The sequence below is a fragment of the Coregonus clupeaformis genome, unplaced genomic scaffold (genome assembly GCF_020615455.1).
Source record: "Coregonus clupeaformis isolate EN_2021a unplaced genomic scaffold, ASM2061545v1 scaf0003, whole genome shotgun sequence".
NCBI classification, from domain to species: domain Eukaryota; kingdom Metazoa; phylum Chordata; class Actinopteri; order Salmoniformes; family Salmonidae; genus Coregonus; species Coregonus clupeaformis.
In genome coordinates, this window is record NW_025533458.1 from 1620827 (window position 1) to 1646521 (window position 25695).

Here is a 25695-nt window from a genome sequence, read left to right on the forward strand (position 1 = left end):
TCACATGCTAAACCGATTGTATTTGCATTTTTAGCTCATCATTCATGCTTGTACACAAATATACCATATAACTTTGGAAACAGTACCTTTGCTCATACAAGATTCTTTGACAGGAGCCTTTCAGAATACTTTATGCATACAGCACCTTTGACACCAGACATAAGGGAAGCTGGAAAAGTGAGGCTGAATGAAAAGTACAAGCGCACCATGAAATGGCAGTTTCGCTAAGGTTCGGGAAGCGTGAACTCAAGCAATCGACCCCCACCTAAGAGAAAAAGGGTGAGAACAAGTGGTGAGGTGAGGCAAGACTAATGAGACTGTGGGTAGGAGGGACTCAATGACAGAATATGCCTGACTCGTGTACTGTATATCTAGCCACACAGACACAGTTCTCTGTTTCTCTGGATCGTACTACAGGATAAGGCAATGGGCACTGTTTAGCGAAGATGAAAAAAAAGTGTGTGTACAACATCTTATCTTATTATCGGAATGTGAATGAGAGGCTGATCAAAATATATATCTTGGCTTTCTAATTTATGTTTTCATATGCGTGCGTACGTGCATGGGAGAGGAAATGGTCCATTGGGAGTGACAGCCAATCTGCCCCTTGACTTTGGCGCCTACACTTTAAAGACAGGTTGTGGTAATAAACAAATAAATAAATAGCGTGAGTATAATGTAGCATACTTGTAGACTATCAGGAGGCAATGTGGTATCTAAAGCCCTCATCTTTTATACCAGCAAACAATGCATAAATGGGGCAAACACACAGGGGAAGTCTCCAGAAATCCAATCAATCATTATAATAGTCAATCCTTTAAGTGTATGAGGTTGACTTCATATTTGATTGTTAGTTTTTTTTAAATAGTATGATAATATGATAACAAGCTTACTATATCAATATTCTGAAAGATATACGTTTTCCTACCATTGAAACATTATAGAAATGAAATTGTAACACAATATAAACATGGACCAAGGAGTTTTGTTCTAGATTGGTTCAAGTGTGGAATCTTATAAAAGCATGTATTTTCTATTTACAAAAGAAAAGAGTACCGGTATTCTTTTTGAGTTATGCATAAGGTTGTCATTCATAATTCCATTTCATGTGTGCCACCCATGGGAAACCAGCCCAAATTCCTCAGATGCATTTTCCTCATACTTTGACATTATTTAGTTATTCATATTTTACAGTATATTCTTGCTAAGATACAGATACTTAACTGAGGTAATGCAGGTGTGTTTGGACAGTTTAGATCTCTGAAAGTAAGTCATGGAGATTTTGGAGGATTTCAGGATAAATAGTTTCCAAATGTGTAGGTATAGTGAGGTCGTGACAGACAAGTACATCAGTCAAATGCATGGAAATGCAATGCTCAATGATACATACCAGGGTTGGGGTCGATTCAGAATTTCTGCATTTAATTAAATTGAACCCATGAATTGCAATTAGAATTTGAATTGGACACACCTCACATGAAGTAGAATTTAATTCAAAGCAATTCAAAGAAATTCAACTGAGACATTAAAGTCTAATTTCTTTGACAACTATTTTACCAAAAGCATCCACCACTTATTACAGCAAATAAGCTTGATTCCAACTAAAAGTTCTCAAACAGTATTATTGTTGTATTTTTGTCAAGAGATGTTGACACTTTGTTGTTCACTGACATTTGAACTAATGCATTCTGGGAAATTATTTTTTTCTGATATTTAACATGCAAATTAATTATGAATTACTATAGACAACCTACAAGAAATAAAAAGTTAAACAAATGAAATGTTTTAACCATATGTTATACATAGTATTGGTAACCATATTTTATAGTGATGTGTAGAATAGATCATCCATTTGAATTTTATTGAATTCAATTCCACTTCATTTATTTCAAATTCAATTCAAATTATGCTTCCTGTGGGGTGTGGCCAACACCATTTTACAATTGAATTGGACACTGTGGTCCAATGATAACACTCCCAGCAGAAAGCACACATGTACAACACTGACAGTCGTGGGATTTAATCCCTGCCTCACCCCTGCAGACTTTATCTCCTCCTTGCCTGTCTTCCACATCTAATTCTTCACCATGTAAATAAAGCTTAATTAAGTACTTATGGAGAGTTTTTTTTTTTTTATATATAAAAAAGAATTGACCCCAACCCTGACACATACAGTACATACAGTATATTGCTGTTAGTTTTGTGATGTCCATGTTCCTAGAAGTTGACTGTTTCTTGTGGGGAGGATCTTTGCCAGAATTGGATTTGACCTCTGGGTGGACCGAATTCAAATTGAAAACCAAAGACATAAGGTAATTATGTTATACATTGAGTCATCTAATCACTTTGTTGTATAAACAAAACAAAAATGGCTTTTTGCAAACTACTCACTACTATCGATTGATACTTCTTCGTAAAAGTCTCTCGATGGTGAAATGGTAATAAAAATAACGAACACTAACTCGAAGTACATCGTGGGTGACTGTGACAATGACTGCGTGAGAATTGCTAACTTAATACATAATTCAATAATTCTGTGTGCATGTTTCAGTTTGGTGCAATAATACTGGTAATATAACCTCAATTGATTTGTTATTACTGTATACAGAGAGTATACAGACTGCACATATGCAGACAAAAACACCCTTCAATTTAAAATAAATTGCACAAGGTTGATAGATATTAACCACACATATTTGTTGACATTTTGTACACAGAAGCCTAACACTATCGTGTCAAAGAAATACCGAAATGTTAAATATTTGAGAATTCATTCTTATTTTTAGAGAGAAAATTCTCACAGGTATAACAACACAATTCAACCTGATCTTTTTTTTTATCATGCATGTTCCTCCTACTATAAACTTCTCTAGGAGCCTGAATATTCAAGTCTTAATTTCAAGAGTGTGCTAAACATTCACTAATCTAAATAGATCATTGTATGACTCTTTCAAACATCGAGTGCCAGTTCTTTTATCTACTACCTAATTTTGACATTGACATATTGGTTATGAGTGTCCTATCTGAGTCTACACATGCTTTGCTTATTCAGAGTGAATAACATTGTAAGCTATTATATATTCTGAGAGGCTACAATTAAAGCCAATTCAATCAAGTGCAGATAAAGGAAAACTACCTTGTGGTTTCACTCAGAAACCACATCTCTTCTTCTTGCAGACAGTTGCCGTTATTCCAAATTGAGATCTGAACGAATGATTCATGCAAAAGTATCAGTTGCATACGCTTATCTCAACTCTGAATCGGGTCCGTAGTCATTGGATATTGATGTGTGACCACATCTGTCCTTTGCAGAGTAAGCATTGGGTCAATCATGGTGCGTTTTTTTCTTTCTCTGCAAATTGACTGAATTGGGTTCCAAGTTAACATTTTCCAGTAGAGTTTACCTTACCAATTGGCGTGTGAAGCATGGCAAGCTCTGTACAATATGAAGTCTTATGTCCAATGGCAGGTGGAGAAGTGGATAAGATAACAGGTAGGCCTATCAAGACCCAGGAAGAGTCAAAGTCCAACACCTACAGTACAACTGACGCTACTACTATTTTAGTAATTACAGCTAGTGTGTCAATCAAAGAGACATGGTGAGCAATAACATCCGGAAGGAGGGATGGAAAATGTGAACTTTTGGACAGAACACAAGATGAATTAGGAAAAATCTGTTCCTATCTCCAGCTCTGCATGCAAAACTGCTTGGACTGCTTCATCTTTTGATGCTTGGTCACTAAGTACACAAGAGAGGAGATGTTTAAACCATATTTTAGTCTTATGTAAAACCAATGCTTTGTGTGGAGCATCAGCAACATCCCTTCATCCAAGGGTTGCTCATCATCAAACTCAATAGAACAATACACACTGGAGTGACAAGTCGAGTGAAGTCATCCGGTCAGTCAGTGAAATCAGTTAAAGAGGGTCATCCAAAGTGTTATTTGAAAAGGTTTCTTACAATCAGTCCTGAAGCACAGAACAATATTGTTGCACCTCTGGTCTTTTGTGCCAAGATCAGCCAGCTTTGTCAGAAGTCTCTTGTGTACGTCCTGACCTCAAAGTTCACAGGAGGTCAGCATCCTCAATCTACTAGGAGTAGTCCAGAATCAACTGATCTAGTAAAACAGGTGACATGCATAAGATGGCATAGTTGCTCCTCTACCTGGCTAATACACCACCCACCATCCCCCCCAAAATTACAACCCCCAGCCATCTACACCCCCACCCCCAAATAAATAACATAAAATAATAATAATACTTTTTTAAATAATAATAATTATCTACTTCCGCTTAGGTCTAGCCGACCAATGAATCAGCCATATCTTGCGCCCTCATTCTTTTGGGAGTCTTTCCTCCATCCCATCCCCATGCTTCTTGTATCTTGTGTTAGGGGTGAATGCTTTCTGGCAGCAGTGGAGGGAGAGGAGTTTCAGATGGATATAGGGCAGGCGATGATCTTGTCTTCCAGCATAACGCTGACCACCAGGAACACTAAGTAGAGCACGAACATGATGAAGCCCAGCAGCTTGCTCATCCGCCACTTGCAGGCAGCAATTGAGATGATGACGAAGATGAGCATGAGGAACAGCAACACAATGGCGCAGAACAGCCCGTTAGAACTCACCGCCACAGGCTGCATGTTGTTGATGATGGACCAGAGGAGCCATGGGAATGGCAGGCTGAAACACACAAAATAAACACACACACGCACACACAAACACACAAAGTGAAAACATGTTTTTAGGAATATTTGCAAATGTATTGAAAATGAAATACAGAAATATCTTATTTACATAAGTATTCACACCCCTGAGTCAATACTTTGTAGAAGCACCCTTGGCAGCGATTACAGCTGTGAGTCTTTCTGGGTAAGTCTTTAAGAACTTTCCACACCCGGATTGTGCAACATTTGCCCATTATTCTTTTCAAAATTCTTCGAGCTCTGTCAAATTGGTTGTTGATCATTGCTAGACAACCATTTTCAGGTCTTGCCATATATTTTCAAGTAGATTTAAGTCAAAACTGTAACTATGCCACTCAGGAACATTCACTGTCTTCTTGGTAAGCAACTCCAGTGTAGATTTGACCTTGTGTTTTAGGTTATTGTCCGGCTGAAAGGTAAATTAATCTCCCAGTGTCTGGTGGAAAGCAGACGGAACTAGGTTTTCCTCTAGCATTCTGCCTGTGCTTAGCTCCATTCTTTATATTTTATCCTGAAAAACTCCCCAGTCCTTAACGATTACAAGCATACCCATAACATGATGCAGCCACCACCATGCTTGAAAATATCGAGAGTGGTACTCAGTAATGTGTTGTATTGGATTTGCCCCAAACATAACACTATGTATTCAGGACAAAAAGTAAATTGCTGGGGCCTCCCGAGTGGTGCAGCGGTCTAAGGCACTGCAGTGCTTGAGGCATCGCTACAGATCCGGGTTCGATCTGTAGTGATGAATAAATAAATAAATAAATGTTAATTGCTTTTACATATTTTCTGAAGTGTTACTTTAGTGCCTTGTTCCAAACACGATGCATGGTTTGAAATATTTGTATTCTGTACAGGCTTCCTTCTTTTCACTATGTCAATTAGGATAGTATTGTGGAGTAACTAAAATGTTTGTATTTGTATTTTGTATTTATTATGGATCCCCATTAGCTGCTGCCAAGGCAAGGCCTTTACTACCACATAACTACAACACAAAATCCATGTGTACGTGTGTGTACAGTGCGTATGTTATCATGCGTGTGTGTATGCATGTGATCCATCCTCAGTTTTCTCCTGTCAAAGCCATTAAACTCTGTAATTGTTTTAAAGTCACCATTGGCCTCATGATGAAATCCCTGAGCGGTTTCCTTCCTCTCTGGCAACTGAGTTAGGAAGGACGCCTGTATCTTTGTAGTGACTGGGTGTATTGATACACCATCCAATGTGTAATTAATAACTTTGCCATGATCAAAGGGATATTCAATGTCTGCTTTAATTTTTTACCCATCTACCAATAACTGCCCTTCTTTGAGAGGCATTGGAAAACCTCCCTGGTCTTAGTGGTTGAATCTGTGTTTGAAATTCACTGCTCGACTGAGGGACCATACAGATAATTGTATATGTGGGGTACAGAGACGAGGTAGAATAATTCAAAAATCATGTTTAACACTATTATTGCACAAAGAGTGATTCCATGCAAGTTATGTGACTTGTTAAGCAAATGTTTACTCCTGAACTTATTTAGGTTTGCCATAACAAAGGAGTTGAATACTTATTGACTCAAGACATTTCAGCTTTTCATTAACATGCACAATGTAAGCATGTGTGTCAAATATATAAGTTGAAAACATTGTATGTTAACAGTACTGTGTGTAACTAGTTCCACAGCCTTTTCTTAGGTAAAATGACAAATATAAATAATAATTTCTAGTTGAATGAACATATGAGACAAATTGAGCAAACACATCATTTTAAGTTGACATAATTTTTCACTACGTTTTCTCATGTTGGAGCTAGGTTTGGGCGAACTAAAATGTTTTAGTTCAGGTAACACTGACTGAAAAGTTGAGTAGTGGGAACTTCCATGTCCCCCATGGGCAAACCTTATTCAATCAAACAAATTTGAGAATACAACATAGTTCAGTGAACTTTTACAACATATTATATCTGGCAAGCATTTATCATATAGATGGAAATAATTCTTATGAAAATGGTACCTAAGTGTAATTATTGTGGTTTTAGTGAATCCCAAGTAAACCGAAAGCTACTTATTGGATAAGAACAAAGTAATATGACTGTTATTATGTAATATGTAAAAACTTCCCCCAGCACTGCGAGAATGCTAATAAGAATAATCTTATAATAAACAATGTTCAAAATGTGAAACTAACAGATATCAAAATAAATGAGTAATTAGATATAAGAGTGGTCACAGTACTGATGACATCAGCGTACCCAACAGTGATGTCAAAGATGTTGGAGCCCACAGAGCTGGACACAGCCATGTCCCCCAGTCCCTTCCGTGCAACAATGACACTGGTGATTAGGTCAGGGATGGAGGTACCAGCTGCTAATATAGTCAAACCCATAATCTCTTCTGTAATCCCAATGGTCTCTCCAACCTGTAGAGAGAAAAGAGAAAAATATTGGGTAAATAAAACAACATCTTTTTTTTCTTCGCTGAGAGGTTGAGTAGAGGTGAGGTTTAAGGAATTACACAGTGAGCTATACTTTGGACTTATTTTTTGTTAATTTTTTTCCATTCTGTTAACATGCATGATAAGGAGAAAATCCCAGTATTTGGGGACAGAGGATATTTTGGCACTCTGACTATTTGGTGCTGTCTAGCTTTGAATGGCATACAGGTCTTAGCCTGAATACATTTCACGGAAAGCTGCTAATAACAATCCCACAGCATTCTAACCCTCTGAATATCCCTCTACTTTTCTAATGACCTATACGTCCTCCCACTTGCTTGTGAACACGCTTGTGTTATGTTCTGTGTGAGGAGGTGGTTTAGTGTCTTCACTAAAGGCAACATGATTTCACTAAATGTAGTACTGAACCATCTTGCATTTTTCAGCAACTATGGTGTGTGCATAACTAGGGCTGTTACGGTGACCGTATTACCGCCACACTGGTGGTCACAAGTCATGACGGCATTCAAATTCCACGTGACCGTTTAGTCACGGTAATTATGCTTCTCCAAGCTCTGATGCTGCTGATGGTCATTAGTAGTCTACCAAACTTGCTAACTGCCTAGTACTCAGCACTCTATTGTCCTTCTAATCACTCTGACAACACTTAACAAAGAGTTGCAGTTAGTTTCAGAATGGGTGGCAAGGAATAAATAATTCACTAAACCCTAAACCTCAACTAAATCTTGTAATGAATAATGTGGAAATTGAGCAAGTTGAGGTGACTAAACTGCTTGGAGTAACCCTGAATTGTAAACTGTCATGATCAAAACATATTGATACAACAGTAGCTAAGATGGTGAGAAGTCTGTCTATAATAAAGCGCTACTCTGCATTCTTAACAGCACTATCAACAAGGCAGGTCCTACAGACACACATGCATACCCCACAAGACATGCCACCAGAGGTCTCTTCACAGTCCCAAAGTCCAGAACAGACTATGGGAGGCACATAATACTACATAGAGCCATGACTACATGGAACTCTATTCCACATCAAGTAACTCATACAAGCAGTAAAATTAGATTATGGAACAGCAGTGGCTGTGACGCAACACAACTTCCTCCGAAGCTGCCACTTCTCCTTGTTCGGGCAGGCTTCGGCGTTCGTCGTCACCGGCCTTCTAGCCACTGCCGCTCCTCATCTCATCATTCCATTTGTTTTGTCTTGTTTATTACACACACCTGGTTCATATCCCCTCATCAGTACCTGTATAAGTGTTCCCTCTGCCCAGTTGTCTTTGTGTGTGATTGTTTATTGTGGAGGATAGTGAAGCTCGATGGAGCTCCTTGTATTTTGTATCGCCTGGATATTTTCCTGTGTGCCTTGTGTTTTCCAGTGCGCCTGTTTTGCGCACTGGAGTGTTTTTGACGCATTACTGCGTAACTCTGTGGTTGTGGAATAAAGCCTGTTATTCTGTGATTTACCCTCCTGCGCCTGACTCCTTCGACATCATCTCATCACACCTCTATTAAAAAGAGGAGGATCCCATCAGCTTTCTATAGGCAAGGCCTACTATATTTATTTATCAACTTTCCTAATATTAAGCATATTGTTTCGCTTTAAAACAGGAGTATAGCCTACCTGGCTGGTATGAAAATGAACCACGGGAAAAGCGTCCTCCATTCGCTATTGCAGTGCATAGATTACTTTTTTTTTTTCATGTCCCTGTTCCGAGACAGGTGCATGATAATAGTCCATTCAAAATCAAAACTAATTGCACACATATATTATTTAATATATGTAAAGGCAACATTAAATTAAGAATAGTCTGATGGGTGACAATATTAACCTATCACTTGTGAATGATGTATTATCACTTGTGAATGATGCCCAGCTTGTGCAATAAGGAAAGAAACAGCGCATGCCTTTTATGTGCGACTAATTCAAATCATAGTCGCACACCTCATGTATGCAAGCCCATAGGCCTATGTGTATATATCACAACTAAAGTGGCCAAATACCTTCTTAAAATTAAGCACATTAAACCGCTTTATAACCGGTATAAAGCCTAACTGGCATAGGCTGCGATTGAGTTTCAAGTTTGGGGAAGATCATTTTCACCATAAAAATGCAACTTTATAATAAAGCATCACATGCATAATCATTTTTTTGAGAACAGTTTTTTTCCCGCTAATTGAATGCATTTTGGAACATTCACGCTTATAGCCTACTGCCATGTGTGCATTGCTGCACGTATAATGTGAAGAAATAGCTTAACAGTTTATCAACCTTTTAAGCTAAATGTTCTGATCTGTTGCATCAGCCTCATTGCTTTTAAACATTTTTTTGATGCGAGTGGTTTTATTCATTTGGGATCTATCGCATCCCACACGTATGTTTGGAATATTTATTTACCATTATTCACCAGTATGAAAATGTATGCACTCACTAACTGTAAGTCGCTCTGGATAAGAGCGTCTGCTAAATGTAAATGACTAAAATGTAAAAATGTATTAAATTAGAATAGGTCAACTTTTGTACTATGGGGGATAGTAGATTGACATAGGCTAGTGCTGTTCTTTAGGCCTACTCATTTATTTTTATTTTTTATTTAACCTTTATTTAATTAGGCAAGTCATTTAAGAACAAAGTCTTATTTACAATGACGGCCTACCAAAAGGCAAAAGGCCTCCCGCCGGGGACGGAGGCTGGGATTAAATCAATAAATATATATAAATATAGGACCAAAAACACATCACAACAAGAGAGAGAATATATAAAGAGACACTACATAAAGAGAGACCTAAGACAACAAGATAGCATGGCAGCAACACACGACAACACAGCAAGGTAGCAACCCAACATGAAAACAACATGGTAGCAGCACAACATGGTAGCAGCACCAGCACAAGACATGGTACAAACATTATGGGGCACAGACAACAGCAAAAAGGGCAAGAAGGTAGAGACAACAATACATCACGCGAAGCAGCCACCACTGTCAGTAAGAGTGTCCATGATTGAGTCTTAGAATCAAGAGATGGAGATAAAACTGTCCAGAGTGTTTTTTGCAGCTCGTTCCTGTCGCTAGCTGCAGCGAACTGGAAAGAGGAGCGACACAGGGATGTGTGTGCTTTGGGGACCTTTAACAGAATGTGACTGGCAGAACGGGTGTTGTATGTGGAGGATGAGGGCTGCAGTAGGTATCTCAGATAGGGGGGAGTGAGGCCTAAGAGGGTTTTGTAAATAAGCATCAACCAGTGGGTCTTGCGATGGGTATACAGAGATTACCAGTTTACAGAGGAGTACAGAGTGCAGTGATGTGTTCTATAAGGAGCATTGGTGGCAAAACTGATGACCGAATGGTAAAGAACATCTAGCCACTCGAGAGCACCCTTACCTGCCAATCTATAAATTACGTCTGCGTTATCTAGCATGGGTCGGATGGTCATCTGAATCAGGGTTAGTTTGGCAGCTGGGGTGAAAGAGGAGTGATTACGATAGAGGAAACCAAGTCTAGATTTAACCTTAGCCTGCAGCTTTGATATGTACTGAGAGAAGGACAGTGTACTGTCTAGCCATACTCCCAAGTACTTATATGAGGTGACTACCTCAAGCTCTAAACCCTCAGCGTTAGTAATCACACTGGTGGGGAGAGGGGCAATCGTCTTACTGAACCACATGACCTTTTGTTTTGGAAGTGTTCAGAACAAGGTTAAGGGCAGAGAAAGCTTGTTGGACACTAAGAAAGCTTTGTTGTAGAGCGTTTAACACAAACTCTGGAGAGGGGCCAGCTGAGTATAAGACTGTATCATCTGCATATAAATGGATGAGAGAGCTTCCTACTGCCTGAGCTATATTGTTGATGTAAATTGAGAAGAGCGTGGGGCCTAGGATCGAGCCTTGGTGTACTCCCTTGATGACAGGCAGTGGCTGAGATAGCAGATGTTCTGACTTTATACACTGCACTCTTTCATTTATATTTGTATTTATTAAGGATCCTCAAGGCAGCAGCTACTCTTCCTGTGGTCCAGCAACATCAAGGCAGTTATATACAATTTAAAATATTACATGACATTACATTTCATAACACTTTTCACAACACATTGTGTTCCCTCAGGCCACTACTCTGCTACCACATATCTACAATACAAAATCTATGTGTATGTGTGTGTAGAGTGCATGTCTTATCATGTGTATGTATAAGCATCTGTCTGTGCCTGAGTGTCTCTTCACAGTCCCCACTTTTCCATGTTATTTATCTGTTTTTTAAATCTGATTCTACTGCTTACATGAGTTACCTGATGTGGAATATAGTTCCATGTAGCCATTGCTCTACGTAGTACTTTGCACCTCCCATAGTCTGTTCTTGGCTTGGGGATTGTGAAGAGAACTCTGGTGGCATGTCTGGTGGGGTATGCATGGGTGTCCGAGCTGTGTGTTAGTAGTTTAAACAGACACATCGGTGCAATCAGCATGTCAACACTTGTTACAAAAACAAGTATTGATGAAGTCACTCCACTTTGAGTCATGAGAGATTTACATGCATATTATTAATGTTAGCTCTCTGTGTACATCTAAGCGCCAGCCATGCTGCCCTGTTCTGAGCCAATTGTAATATTCGGAGGTCCCTCTTTGTGGCACCTGACCACATGACTGAACAGTGGTCCAGGTGCGACAAAATTAGGGCCTGTAGGACCTGCCTTGTTGATAAGGCAGAGAAGCACTTTTTATGGACAGACTTCTCCCCATCTTACCTACTGTTGCATCAACATGTTTTGACCAATCCAGGGTTACTCCAAGCAGTTTAGTCACCTCAACTTGCTCAATTTCCACATTATTTATTACAAGATTTAGTTGAGGTTTAGGGTTTAGTGAATGAATTGTCCCAAATACAATGATTTAAGTTTTGGAAATATTTAGGACTAACTTATAATTTGTCACCCATTTAAAGCCGCACTGAAGTCTTACAAAACAGCTCCCACAATCTTGTTATCATCAATTTCTCTTAGCCAATCAACAGTCATTTGTGTAAGTGTCGTGCTTGTTGAATGTCCTTCCCTATAAGCATGCTGAAAGTCTGTTGTCAATTAGTTTACTGTAAAATAGCATTGTATCTGGTCAAACACAATTTTTTCAAAAAGTTTACTAAGGGTTGGTAACAGGCTGATTTGTCGGCTATTTGAGCCAGTAAAGGGGGCTTTAATATTCTTGGGTAGCTAAATTACTTTTGCTTCCCTCCAGGTCTGAGGGCACACACTTTCTAGTAGGCTTAGATTGAAGATGTGGCAATATCGTCCGTTACTATCCTCAGTAATTTTCCATCCAAGTTGTCAGACCCCGGTGGCTTGTCATTGTTAATAGACAACAATACTGTTTTCATGTCTTCCACACTCACTTTACGGATTTCAAAATTACAATGCTTGTCTTTCATAATTTGATCAGTAATACTTGGATGTGTAGTGCCAGCGTTTGTAGTTGGCATGTCATGCCTACATTTGCTAATCTTGCCAATGAAAAAAAACATTAATAATGGAGCTGAGTTTGCCTGTTTTAGCCCGAATGTTCATTTAAGGTGCTCCAAAGCTTTTTACTATCATTCTTTACATCATTTATATTTGTTTCATAATATATTTTCTTCTTCTTTTTATTTCGTTTAGTCACATGATTTCTAAATTTGCAGTACATTTGCCAATCGGTTGTGCGGCCAGACTTATTTGCCATTGTCACGACACGAGGGGCTGCCTCCCCTCCTTGTTCGTCACCGGCTTACTAGCCACTGCCGCTCCATTATTCATCATTCCATTTGTCTTGTCTTTTCATCACACACACTTGGTTCTTATCCCCTCATTAGTCTGTGTATAAGTGTTCCCTCTGCCCCCCTTGTCCTTGTGGGTGATTGATTGATTGTGAGAGTAGTGTAGCTCGGTGGATTTACTTGTACCTTGTTATTGCCGGGGTAGATATTTCCCCTGTGCCTGTTATTGTTGGAGCTACCATTACCTTGTATTGCCAGGGTAGATTTTCCCCTGTGCCTGTTTCGTTTGTCCCTCCCATAAAAAATATTTATGGGAGTGACAAACGAATGGCTGTGATGAGTGTGATAGATAACAGTGACCACCAAGTGCTAACAGTCCGTGTCAAAAAACTCTGCATTCGGTGATTACCCTCCTGCGCCTGACTCCTTCTATCATTTACATTTACGTCATTTAGCAGACGCTCTTATCCAGAGTGACTTACAGTTAGTGAGTGCATACATATTTTATGTTTTTTAATACTGGACCCCCGTGGGAATCGAACCCACAACCCTGGCGTTGCAAACACCATGCTCTACCAACTGAGCTACATCCCTGCCAGCCATTCCCTCCCCTACCCTGGCCGACTTGTGCGCCGCCCCATGGGTCTCCCGGTCGCGGACGGCTACGACAGAGCCTGGATTCAAACCAGGATCTCTAGTGGCACAGCTAGCACTGCGATGCAGTGCCTTAGACCACTGCGCCACTCGGGAGGTTATCTATTACACTCATCACAGCCATTCCTTTTGCCTAATCCCTCTAAAATGTTCAATTCCTTATCAAACAGTTTTTACAGTAATTTGCTTAATGGGTGCATGCTTATTTGTAACTGGAATAAGCAATTTCATAAATGTGTCAAGTGCAGCGTCTGGTTGCTCCTCATTACACACCATAGACCAACAAATATAATTTACATCAAGAACATAGGTGTCACGGTTTCGGCCGAGGCTGCTCCTCCTCCTTGTTCGGGCAGGTTTCGGCGGTCGTCGTCCCCGGAGTACTAGCTGCCACCGATCTATGTTTCATGTTCGTTTGGTTTTGTCTTGATGTTGTACACCTGTGTCTAGTTAGTCCTCATTAGTGTCCTATTTAGTTCTCGTTGTGTGTGTATGGTGTTGTGTGTGATTGCTCTTCTGTTTTGGTGTTCTGAGCTGCGTACTTCCCTCCGTTGTTTGGAGAGGTTTTCGCACATGTTCATGCGCCTTTTGTTTGACGCCTGTGTGCGCCTTTATTTCGCCTCCGGGCTTATTGTGCTCGTGTACTATGTGAATAATTCACTAAAGTCTTTTGGACTTAGCTTCTGCGTCCTGCGCTTGATTCCTGCACCACACCCACCTTCAGCACCCCTGACAATAGGATTCACTATAAAATGTATTATATGACCTCTTGTACACTATATTAGGCCCAGCCTTTGTAATTTTGGTTTTCCTACATATGGCTACTATATTGTGATCACTACATCCAATGGATTTGGATACTGCTTTAAAGCAAATTTCTGCAGCATTAGTAAAGAAGTGATCAATACATGTTGATGGTTTCATTCCTGTGCTGTTTGTAACTACGCTGGTAGGTTGACTGATAACCTGAACCAGGTTGCAGGCACTGGTTGCAGTTTGAAGCTTTTTCTTGAGTGGGCAGCTTGATGAAAGCCAGTCAATATTTAAATCACCCAGAAAATATACCTCTCTGTTGATAACACATACAGTGAGGGAAAAAAGTATTTGATCCCCTGCTGGGACCATAGTCACCAAATCTGTGGAGGGAGCTGAAGGTTTGAGTTGCCAAACGTCAGCCCCGAAACCTTAATGACTCCTGAGATGTGTGCAAACCTGGTGGCCACCAAACCTGGTGGCCAACTACAAGAAACGTCTGACCTCTATGATTGCCAACAAGGGTTTTGCCACCAAGTTCTAAGTAATGTTTTGCAGAGGGGTCAAATAATTATTTCCCTCATTAAAATGCAAATCAATTTATAACATTTTTGACATGCGTTTTTCTGGATTTTTTTGTTGTTATTCTGTCTCTCACTGTTCAAATAAACCTACCATTAAATTATAGACTGGTCATTTCTTTCTCAGTGGGCAAACGTACAAAATCAGCTGGGGATCAAATATTTTTTTCCCCTCACTGCACATTATCAATCATTTCACACAGATACGGACTGTTAGCACTTGGTGGTCATTGGCATTTCTGTATTTTCTGTAGATGTTATAACCATGTATTGCTACCACTGTATCATCAAAGGTATTGTTTCAGTGATAGTCAGAATATGAATGTCATCAGTTAGTAGCAAATTATTGAGTTCATCAACCTTGTTTCTTAAGCTACAATTGTTAACATGGGCTATTTTTAGCACTTTTCTGGGATGCTTTATTGTTTTTATTGCTATACTGGGAATCTTAGCAGAAATACATATGCTCATGTTATATATGTTAGTGCAGAGTGAGCTGCACACAGTGGACTTCCTGCTAGGGCACACCGCCTCAGTGCTAACAGTATAACTCTGGTTCATAGGCACATGATTACTGCATACAATAGCTGTAGGATCAGCAGAGGCATTCAGGGCAGTTAGAGGGACATAAATTAGGTTACTTACATTGTGTCTACCAATGCCCCTGGGATAATGTACATTTGCTGAAGCATTATGACAACTCAGCAACACAATGGTAGGGATGAATTGAGTTGGGCTTGGGTCATTGATAAATCATTGTCTCAACGCAGCCTTATAATGTTGTGAAAGGATCCAGGAACCCAAATTATTCGGGGGTATCGAAATTGTCAACAAAAGTTATACTCATTGAGCTGCAATAATCACGTAGCCAGTTGTGAAGTGAAAAATCCTGCTAAAGCATTCAATGCCACGATTCAGAGAGGGCACAAGGCCAGATATTATGCGTATTTTATTAGTGTCTAGCAGAGAATCAATCAGCTCTTTAAAATCCAGTTTCAACTGTTCAGAGCTGCCCTTCATAATGTCATTAAAACCCACATGGACTACGATGGAATTGATTTCCATGTCCTGACGTAGTACATTCGGGAGCAGCTTAGTAATGTCATTTACTGGAGCTCCGGGATAGGAATGTTTTTGCACCAGGAACAGTGACATTTCTTACCATGGAGCTGCCCAAAATCACGGCTAGCGAGAAGGACGAGAAAATCCGCCCACTCCCACGCATCACAGTATTTGGAGAACCCTTTAAGGACGGGCGAGAGGCAGGATAACTTGCTGGCTGACGAAAAGTAGGCTAAATGTTGACAGTTCTAACATCTTCAATATGTGTCAAATATGTGTCTGTCTTCATTCACTTGTAGCCTACTTCTTAGCTGAAATGCCTGTGAGAAGGACCCGATCATGTGATGGGCATTGGTTAATAAGAATTGAGATATCTGAGACAGCAATGGGAGTGAGAGGTGCTTTGGTGCACGGCACCTGGGAGAAGGGAATTATAATTATTATATTTAGTCCAAGGGAACAACGGCCACTGTGGCCGCAAAAGGCATGGACTTTTTAGGGGGCATTATGGCCACATAAGGGGGATGCAGCCTGGAAATTCGAGGCCTGGTGAATATTATCACGTGCTTGTCAAATTGTAAATGAGAGACTGATGAAGTGTGTGCGGCTTGCACAAGAAACAAATCAAAGCTCATGCATTTCATGCAACTTTTTTCAAATCATCATTAGAGTCCCATCATACAGCCTTAGAATGTATTAAAAATCCAAACATATAGCCCAATGTTTGTATCACAACTAAAGTTGCATAAATAACTCTAAATTAAGCATATCCTGTAGGAGGACCAGTTTCTTTGTTAACCGCTCAACACAGAATAGCCGCATGTGCGCACATCCTTTGAAATCGTTTGGAGAATATAGCCTTTCTATTTTATTAAGTTATGTTCAATTGTATTCTTCATACTATAAAATAATAAAAAAGTATGCCATGGAATTCTAAGCAAATCCTGTCTGCTAAATGAACTAGTGTCGCCCACAGCTGTATGGCATAGCCATATCAGGGCCTAACATAAGGACAGCTCAGAGTATGCTATTCTGTTCTTCTGAAATAGAGTAAATGTTCTTCATATCATGCTTCTTTAGACCTGTCTAAAATAAATAATGGATTTATTGTGATGGTGTAGGCCATATTAAATGGATTTATTATACTTTTTTAAATGTAGACGTTCCAAAGTTCTGCATCAGTAGCTTGTAGGCTATGTGTGGAAGCCAGGAGATGCTAAACTTGTTTATGTTAATTAACAGTCAATTACCGTGAGAACGGCAGTTATGTGCTTGACAATCACCGGCTGACAAAACTTTATGACCGCCATAACCCTATGCACAACCAGACCAGCTTATTACAGCTTGGTTTGGCTTGGTTCGGTAAGGCTCAGTAGTGTGAAAAACCCTTAACGGTTCAATTAATTTAACACTCCACATACCTGGTGAGCCCACCACACCATTAAGTAGGAGAATCCAGCAATCCAACAGATAGAACCCAGAAATGAGATGGGAAAGAACTTCTTTGCAGTCTGTTAGACAAAGGAGGAAAAAGCTATAGTTACTATAAAGATGGAAATGACAGAAATGAAGCCTCAATACTATGGTATTACAGATAACACATCACACAATTACCAGTTATAGCAAAATAAATAGACAAATAGATTTCATACCAAACATGAGTCTTTCTCTCTATGTTTGTGTCACAAATGGCACCCTATTCCCTATACTACCTTTGACCAAGGCCCATAGGGTGTAGTGCACTATATAGGGACACAGGCTAATTCTCTATCTGACAAACTGAAACAGTAAGAGATAGAAATGGAGGGGAAGCACTTACTGGTTTCCTGACATCAGGCAGTGTTAGCCACAGAGGGAAGATGATGGGCATGATTAAGAGGTAGGTGAAACGCTTGCGCATGGTATCTGGCCAGGACAGGCTCAGAGGCTGGTCCTCATCCTCCTCATCCTCAGCCTAAGAAGAGAGAGCTTTCAGTATGGATACAGTTTCAAATTTCAAAAAAGCACTCGCACATCTGAATTATCTCGTTGCAGGTGCGTGGAAATAATGCGATATATTCAAAGAAAAGAGAAACCCGCAGTATGGATACAGTTAATGTGAAATTGGTTTGGAGAAATTGGGAGATCTGTGCTAAAAAATTGTTTCAAGGGGTCATGTGGTGCAGTCAGGGTCAGCCATCCTAAAGCTCTGCAATACACAGTACAACAAAATGTTCAAGGGGTCAAGTCAGGCACATCCATGGGCACCTGGACTGTGAATGAAACAAAGGCTCTTGTGATTTATTTCATCACCACTTGACCGCTATTCAATAAGCAAGAAGGCCCCTTTCTGGGAGAAAAATATAATTATGACGATGTTGATGATAAATAATAATGACAACTAAGGCCTTAGGAATTGATGATAGAGTTGGTCAGCATGCCCTCACTCTCTGTGACCTTGAGAGAGTGGTGTTTGATGACAGAGGTTGGGAAGATTGCTCCAAGCCTGGAGGAGTCTGACACTCTACTCATCAGGTACAAGGCCCACTACGACTGTCTGGACTGCTGGACCTTTAGTGTCTGAATACCAGGTGAGAGACCTCAACTTCTGAAGATAAGAGTCTGCATCGCTGTGTAGGTGACATGAAAGTAGGCAGTGGCTCACTTTTCCACTGAAAAGTGGCTCACTGCATGACATTAATCCAAGCAGGCCTCTTCTTGACTAAATCCAGACCCATCCATCAGTTACCTGATATATTGCATTATTGTGTCGAAGAGCGGTATCAATCACACCATCAAAGGCATCATTTGCTCTAGCTAAAACACGCGGAACAAGCTTAAGAACCTGAGCAACGGCGTTTGGTATTTTTGGCTCATCTGTACAAATCTTGACAACTTCTAGCCATGTTTTTAAGATGGAAAAATTATGTTTTACATATTTGTTTTATGTGGGCATCGAAGAAAAAGAGAAGGATCAAACTTGACTCCTAGGTTGGAGATGACAGAGGACAGGTGGAAGACTTGGCCGTTGATTGTAGGGCAGATGTTTCCAGCACTGGTGACCTGCTTGGGTGTCCCAATAAGCATAGCCTCAGTCTTGCTACTGTTCAACTTGAGGAAGTTCTCTTTCATCCATGCATTGATGTCTTCTATGCAGCTGCTGAGTTTTGCAAGCTGCTGATTGTCCGGTTTGGTGTTACTATAAATCTGGGTATTGTCAACGTAGCATGTGAAGTTGATGTTATAATCTCTGAGGATTTGGTCGAGAGGGAGCATGTAAATTAAAAACGGGATAGGGCCCAACACTGACCCCTGTGGGACGCTGCATGTGACTGCAGACTCCTCAGATCTGGACTCTCCTATATTGATGTATTGCTTCCTATTAGAGGTAGGACGAGAAACACCGATCTACAGTGCTTTCAGAAAGTATTCATACTCCTTGAATTATTCCACATTTTGTTGTGTTACAACCTGAATTCAAAATGGATTAAATCAAAAAATAATCTCACCAATCTACACACAATACCCCATAATGACAACGCGAAAACATGTGTCATGACTCTCTCCTTGGTGAGGATCAAAGGTGCCAGATCAGCTTGGAAAATTGCTGACAGATAGCCAGACCCCCACACCCCCTCTGGCTCTCTAGTATGGTAAGACTGAAATCTCTTTGTTATAGATAGACTTTTGCCGCCAAAACCTTTTTCTCCAAAAGATTGGACATTGAAACATTGTTGTTGAGATCCAAATGTTTGGAATGGTCGGTGGGGATCTAAAGAATAATGTTGTCATATTGTTTATTGTTTTGTGATGTCACTAAGGATGGTATTACTAAATAACTGTATCTCGGAAAGTGTAAATATTCTATCTATCAAGTTTACATCTAAATGTTGTATAAAATATATTATTAAGTATGAGAGTATTTTGGTGAAGATAGGAATGTGATTTTAGTCTTCTAATGAGATAATAGTTTTTCATATAAACTATGCACAGTGACTAGCCACGCCACGAGTGACATCAGAGATCGTGTCATCACGATGGAATTCCCCTTTTACAAAGAGGGCATAAAAAGCATTGAAAAACAAATCAACCTTTAAACCAGGAAGCGTGGAGAGTGGTGACTGCACGTTTAAAATGGTTAGAACTTTAAATGAGAAAGACCAGCCGATGTGAAGCGCGAGGTCACGTTACAAATGGTTGAACCTCTACAGACCAGGAAGTGTGGAGCGGTGGCTACACATCTTAAAATGGTTGACACTCTACAGACCAGAAAACGTGAGACAGTAGTCCACACGTTTGAAAAGGTGAGAAACTCTGAAACTCTCAATCTCTACACAAGAAGAAGAAACTCACTAGACCGTAGACCAGTCTGCAGCTGGCATGTAAAGCAGTCTAGAACGTTCACTAAAGACACAAGTTGGGAAGGACAATCCCTCTCAGACAACCGTTGGTACATCTGAAGTATCTATTCTAACGAACACATTTACATTTACATTTACGTCATTTAGCAGACGCTCTTATCCAGAGCGACTTACAGTTAGTGAGTGCATACATTCTTTTTTATACTGGCCCCCCGTGGGAATCAAACCCACAACCCTGGCGTTGCAAACGCCATGCTCTACTGAGCTACATCCCTGCCGGCCATTCCCTCCCCTACCCTGGACGAATTGTGCGCCATTTGAAGACAAGCCGAGTCTCACCGAAGTGGGATAGGACACTCAAACCCCTTTTTGAGAAAATGAAGATTGCCCTATTTGGTAAAAGACCAAGTCCATATTATGGCAAGAACAGCTCAGATAAGCAAAGTGAAACGACAGTCCATCATTACTTTAAGACATGAAGGTCAGTCAATACGGAACATTTCAAGAACTTTGAAAGTTTCTTCAAGTGCAATCGCAAAAACCACCAGCGCTATGATGAAACTGGCTCTCATGAGGACCGCACAGGAATGTGCGGAGCTCCTGAGTGGCGCAGTGGTCTAAGGCACTGCATCGCAGTGCTAACTGTGCCACTAGAGATCCTGGTTCGAATCCAGGCTCTGTCGCAGCCGGCCGCGACCGGGAGACTCATGGGCGGCGCACAATTGGCCCAGTGTCGTCCAGGTTAGGGGAGGGGAGGGAATGGCTGGCAGGGATGTAGCTCAGTTGATAGAGCATGGTGTTTGCAACGCCAGGGTTGTGGGTTCGATTCCCACGGGGGGCCAGTATAAAAAAATATGTATTCACTAACTGTAAGTCGCTCTGGATAAGAGCGTCTGCTAAATGACTAAAAATGTAAATGTAAAAATGAATGGAAGACCCAGAGTTACCTCTGCTGCAGAGGATAAGGTCATTAGAGTTACAAGCCTAAAAAATTGCAGCCCAAATAAATGCTTCACAGAGTTCAAGTCACAGACACAGCTCAACATCAACTGTTCAGACAGGACTGTGTGAATCAGGCCTTCATGGTCGAATTGCTGCAAAGAAACCATTACTAAAGGACACCAATAATAAGAAGAGACCTGCTAGGGCCAAGAAACACGAGCAATGGACATTAGACCAGTGGAAAGTTGTAATTTGGTCTGAACCGCCGTGTCTTTGTGAGACGCGGTGTGGGTGAACGGATGATCTGTGCATGTGTAGTTCACACCGTAAAGCATGGAGGAGGATGTGTGGGAGCTTTGCTGGTGACACTGTCTGTGATTTATTTAGAATTCAAGGCACACTTAATCAGCATGGCTACCACAGCATTCTCCAGCAATACGCCATCCCAACTGGTTTGGGCTTAGTGAGACTATCATTTGTTTTTCAACAGGACAATGACCCAACACACCTCCAGGCTGTGTAAGGGCTATTTTACCAAAAAGGAGAGTGATGGAGTGCTGCATCAGATGATCTGGCCTCCACAATCCCCCGACCTCAACCCTATTGGGATGGTTTGGGATGAGTCGGACTGCAGAGTGAAGGAAAAGCAGCCAACAAGTGCTCAGCATATGTGGGAACTCCTTCAAGACTGTTGGAAAAGCATTCCAGGTGAAGCTGGTTGAGAGAATGCCAAGAGTGTGCAAAGCTGTCATCAAGGCAAAGGGTGGCTATTTGAAGAATCTCAAATATAAAATAGATTTTGATTTGTTTAACACTTTTTTGGTTACTACATGATTCCATATGTGTTATTCCATAGTTTTGATGTCTTCACTATTATCCTACAATGTAGAAAACAGTAAAAATAAAGAAAAACCTTTGAATGAGTAGGTGTGTCCAAACATTTGACTGGTACTGTAAGTATTCAAACCCCTGACTCAATACATGTTAGAATTTGGCAGCGATTACAGCTGTGAGTCTTTCTGGGTAAGTCTCTAAGAGCTTTGTATACCTGGATTTTACAATATAATATGCAATTCTTCAAGCTAGACAGGCATTTTCAAGTCTTGCCATATATTTTGAAGCCACTTTAAGTCAAAACTGTAACTAGGCCACTTAGGAACATTCAATGTCGTCTTGGTAAGCAACTCCAGTGTATACTTGGCCTTGTGTAAATTTGGTTATTGTCCTGCTGATAGGTGTATGTCTCCCAGGGTCTGTTGGAAAGAAGACTGAACCAGGTTTTCCTCTAGGATTTTGCCTGTACTTAGCTCTATTCCGTTTCTTTTATCCTAAAAAACTCCCTAGTCCTTGCCGATGATAAGCATACCCATAACATGATGCAGCCACCACTATGCTTGAAAATATGAAGAGTGGTACTCAGTGATGTGTTGTGTTGGATTTGCCCCAAACATAACACTTTGTATTCAGGACATAAAGTTAATTTCTTTGCCACATTTTTTGTAGTTTTACTTTACTGCCTATTGCAAACAGGATGCATGTTTTGGAATATTTGTATTTTGTACAGGCTTCCTTCTTTTCCCTCTGTCAATTAGGTAAATATTGTGGAGAAACTACAATGTTGATGATCCATCCTCAGTTTTCTCCTATCACAGCCATTAAACTCTGTAATTGTTTTTAAGTCACCATTGGCCTGATGGTGAAATCCCTGAGTGGTTTCCTTCCTCTCCGGCAACTGAGTTAGGAAGGACGCCTGTATCTTTGTAGTGACTTGGTGTATTGATACACCATCCAAAGTGTAATTAATAACTTCACCATGCTCAAAGGGATTTTCAAGGTCTGTTTTCTTAAACCCGTCTGCCAATAGGTGCCCTTCTTTGTGAGGCATTGGAAAACCTGGTCTTTGTAGTTTAATCTGTGATTGAAATCCAATGCTCAACTGAAGGACCTTACAGATAATTGTATATGTGGGGTACAGAGATGAAGGAGTCATTGAAATATCATGTTAAACACTTTTATTGCACACAGAGTGAGTCCATGCAACTTATTATGTGACTTGTTAAGCACATTTTTACTCCTGAACTTATTTAGGCTTGCCATAACAAAGGGGTTGAATACTTATTGACTCAAGACATTTCAGCTTTTCATTTGTAATTAATTTGTAAACATTTCTAAAAACATATTCCACATTTACATTATAGGCTATTGTGTGTCGGCCAGTGACACAAAATCTCAATTTAATCAATTCTAAATTCAGGCTGTAACACAACAAAATATGGAAAAAGTCAAGGGGTGTGAATACTTTCTGAAGGCAATGTATAGACTAGTCTAGTTGGTATAATTTGCTGAGATCTACAATCTAGTTCAGGCATCGGCAACGTATGGCATGGTTGCCAAGGCTGGCACTCGATGGTATTTGACTTGGCACGCCAAGCAATTTGATAAAATTGATAAAATAAGTGACATTGTCTTCGTTTCGAAATTGCATTTGTTTTCCATAAATGACTACCGCTTCGGAGCTGACAATGTAAGTGAGAGTATACCTTATGTGTGAAGATAATGTGTCTTCTTGTAGAGACAAGAAGAAGGGAGGAGTGTGTGATGAAGATGCACTAGGTGCATCTCTCTCCAGAATGCGCTCTCCCGCCAGTTTGTGCACATTCATTGTTTCATTGTGATAACTGTTTCCCCTTCGATTGTTAGTAATGATCAATTCCTTGTAAATTAACCGTTATTCCCCATAATTTCTGATCTACAATGTTTGGTTACAGTAATTTCAATTAATGCATTCAATATATTATTACAGTCATTTTTCGTTCTCATTCTCCAAGTGGACACGTTGTTTGCAGAGCTCACAACCTATGCTACACTTGTGAGAAACACGTTTTGGTTAATTTCATGCCATTTACGAGTTTTGTAAATTTCTTCATTGTCTTTTGTTTGGAGCGATCTATGTGAGCATGTGTCTGGTTTCTCTGTCCTGTCAATGTTGAGTAAGCATGCGCATGCCTGAACACGCATGGAAGTACCTGCACGCGAATGTATAAAAGTGCCCATTTGGGGATGCTGATAGTATTTCTGATAGTTTTAACTCACCACCACTTATGCCACTTAAAGTCGTTTTTTCTTCACCTCAACAGAAACTCTATTATTTTTATATTTGTAGTTTTTTTTATCCATTACAAATGACAATGTTTTTATGCTTCCTCAATGTATTTGGAGTAGAGAGATGAATGTGATTGAAAGAACCTGAACCAATTGCCATACGTAGCCAAATTGGATTTAGAGGATAGTTATTTTCATCAGGATATTTTCTAGCTGCAATGTTTTTATTTGTCGGCTTTAAAATTGTTTTCATAAAGTATTCAAACCCCTACTTTTTTTTCACCCATCTACACACAATACCCCATAATGACAAAGTGGAAACATGTTTTTAGAAATGTTTGCAAATTGATTGAAGATCAAATACAGACATATCTAATTTACATACAGTGGGGAAAAAAAAGTATTTAGTCAGCCACCAATTGTGCATGTTCTCCCACTTAAAAAGATGAGAGAGGCCTGTAATTTTCATCATAGGTACACGTCAACTATGACAGACAAAATGAGAAAATAAAATCCAGAAAATCACATTGTAGGATATTTAATGAATTTATTTGCAAATTATGGTGGAAAATAAGTATTTGGTCAATAACAAAAGTTTCTCAATACTTTGTTATATACCCTTTGTTGGCAATGACACAGGTCAAACGTTTTCTGTAAGTCTTCACAAGGTTTTCACACACTGTTGCTGGTATTTTGGCCCATTCCTCCATGCAGATCTCCTCTAGAGCAGTGATGTTTTGGGGCTGTCGCTGGGCAACACAGACTTTCAACTCCCTCCAAAGATTTTCTATGGGGTAGAGATCTGGAGACTGGCTAGGCCACTCCAGGACCTTGAAATGCTTCTTACAAAGCCACTCCTTCGTTGCCCGGGCGGTGTGTTTGGGATCATTGTCATGCTGAAAGACCCAGCCACGTTTCATCTTCAATGCCCTTGCTGATAGAAGGAGGTTTTCACTCAAAATCTCACGATACATGGCCCCATTCATTCTTTCCTTTACACGGATCAGTCGTCCTGGTCCCTTTGCAGAAAAACAGCCCCAAAACATGATGTTTCCACCCCCATGCTTCACAGTAGGTATGGTGTTCTTTGGATGCAACTCAGCATTCTTTGTCCTCCAAACACGACGAGTTGAGTTTTTACCAAAAAGTTATATTTTGGTTTCATCTGACCATATGACATTCTCCCAATCCTCTTCTGGATCATCCAAATGCACTCTAGCAAACTTCAGACGGGCCTGGACATGTACTGGCTTAAGCAGGGGGACACGTCTTGCACTGCAGGATTTGAGTCCCTGGCGGCGTAGTGTGTTACTGATGGTAGGCTTTGTTACTTTGGTCCCAGCTCTCTGCAGGTCATTCACTAGGTCCCCCCGTG

At 40.3% G+C, this 25695-nt stretch overlaps 1 protein-coding gene across 4 annotated transcripts in view; it reads right to left on the reverse strand.

Moving 5' to 3' along the window:
• Window positions 1–4234: 4234 nt before the first annotated feature.
• Window positions 4235–25695, reverse strand: part of LOC121554512 (sodium/potassium/calcium exchanger 2) — a 184679-nt gene continuing 163218 nt past the window's right edge. For 3 of the 4 annotated variants that reach the window (XM_041868126.2, XM_041868127.2, XM_041868125.2), the window contains 4 exons: window positions 17756–17890; window positions 17358–17447; window positions 6944–7110; window positions 4235–4682 (listed from right to left, as the gene is read on the reverse strand). In XM_041868126.2, coding sequence (XP_041724060.1) covers window positions 4433–4682; window positions 6944–7110; window positions 17358–17447; window positions 17756–17890 — 642 coding nt within the window. In that variant the 3' untranslated portion in view covers window positions 4235–4432. The remainder of the gene's footprint in view (window positions 4683–6943; window positions 7111–17357; window positions 17448–17755; window positions 17891–25695) is intronic. The other variant, XM_041868128.2, reaches the window with a different exon arrangement.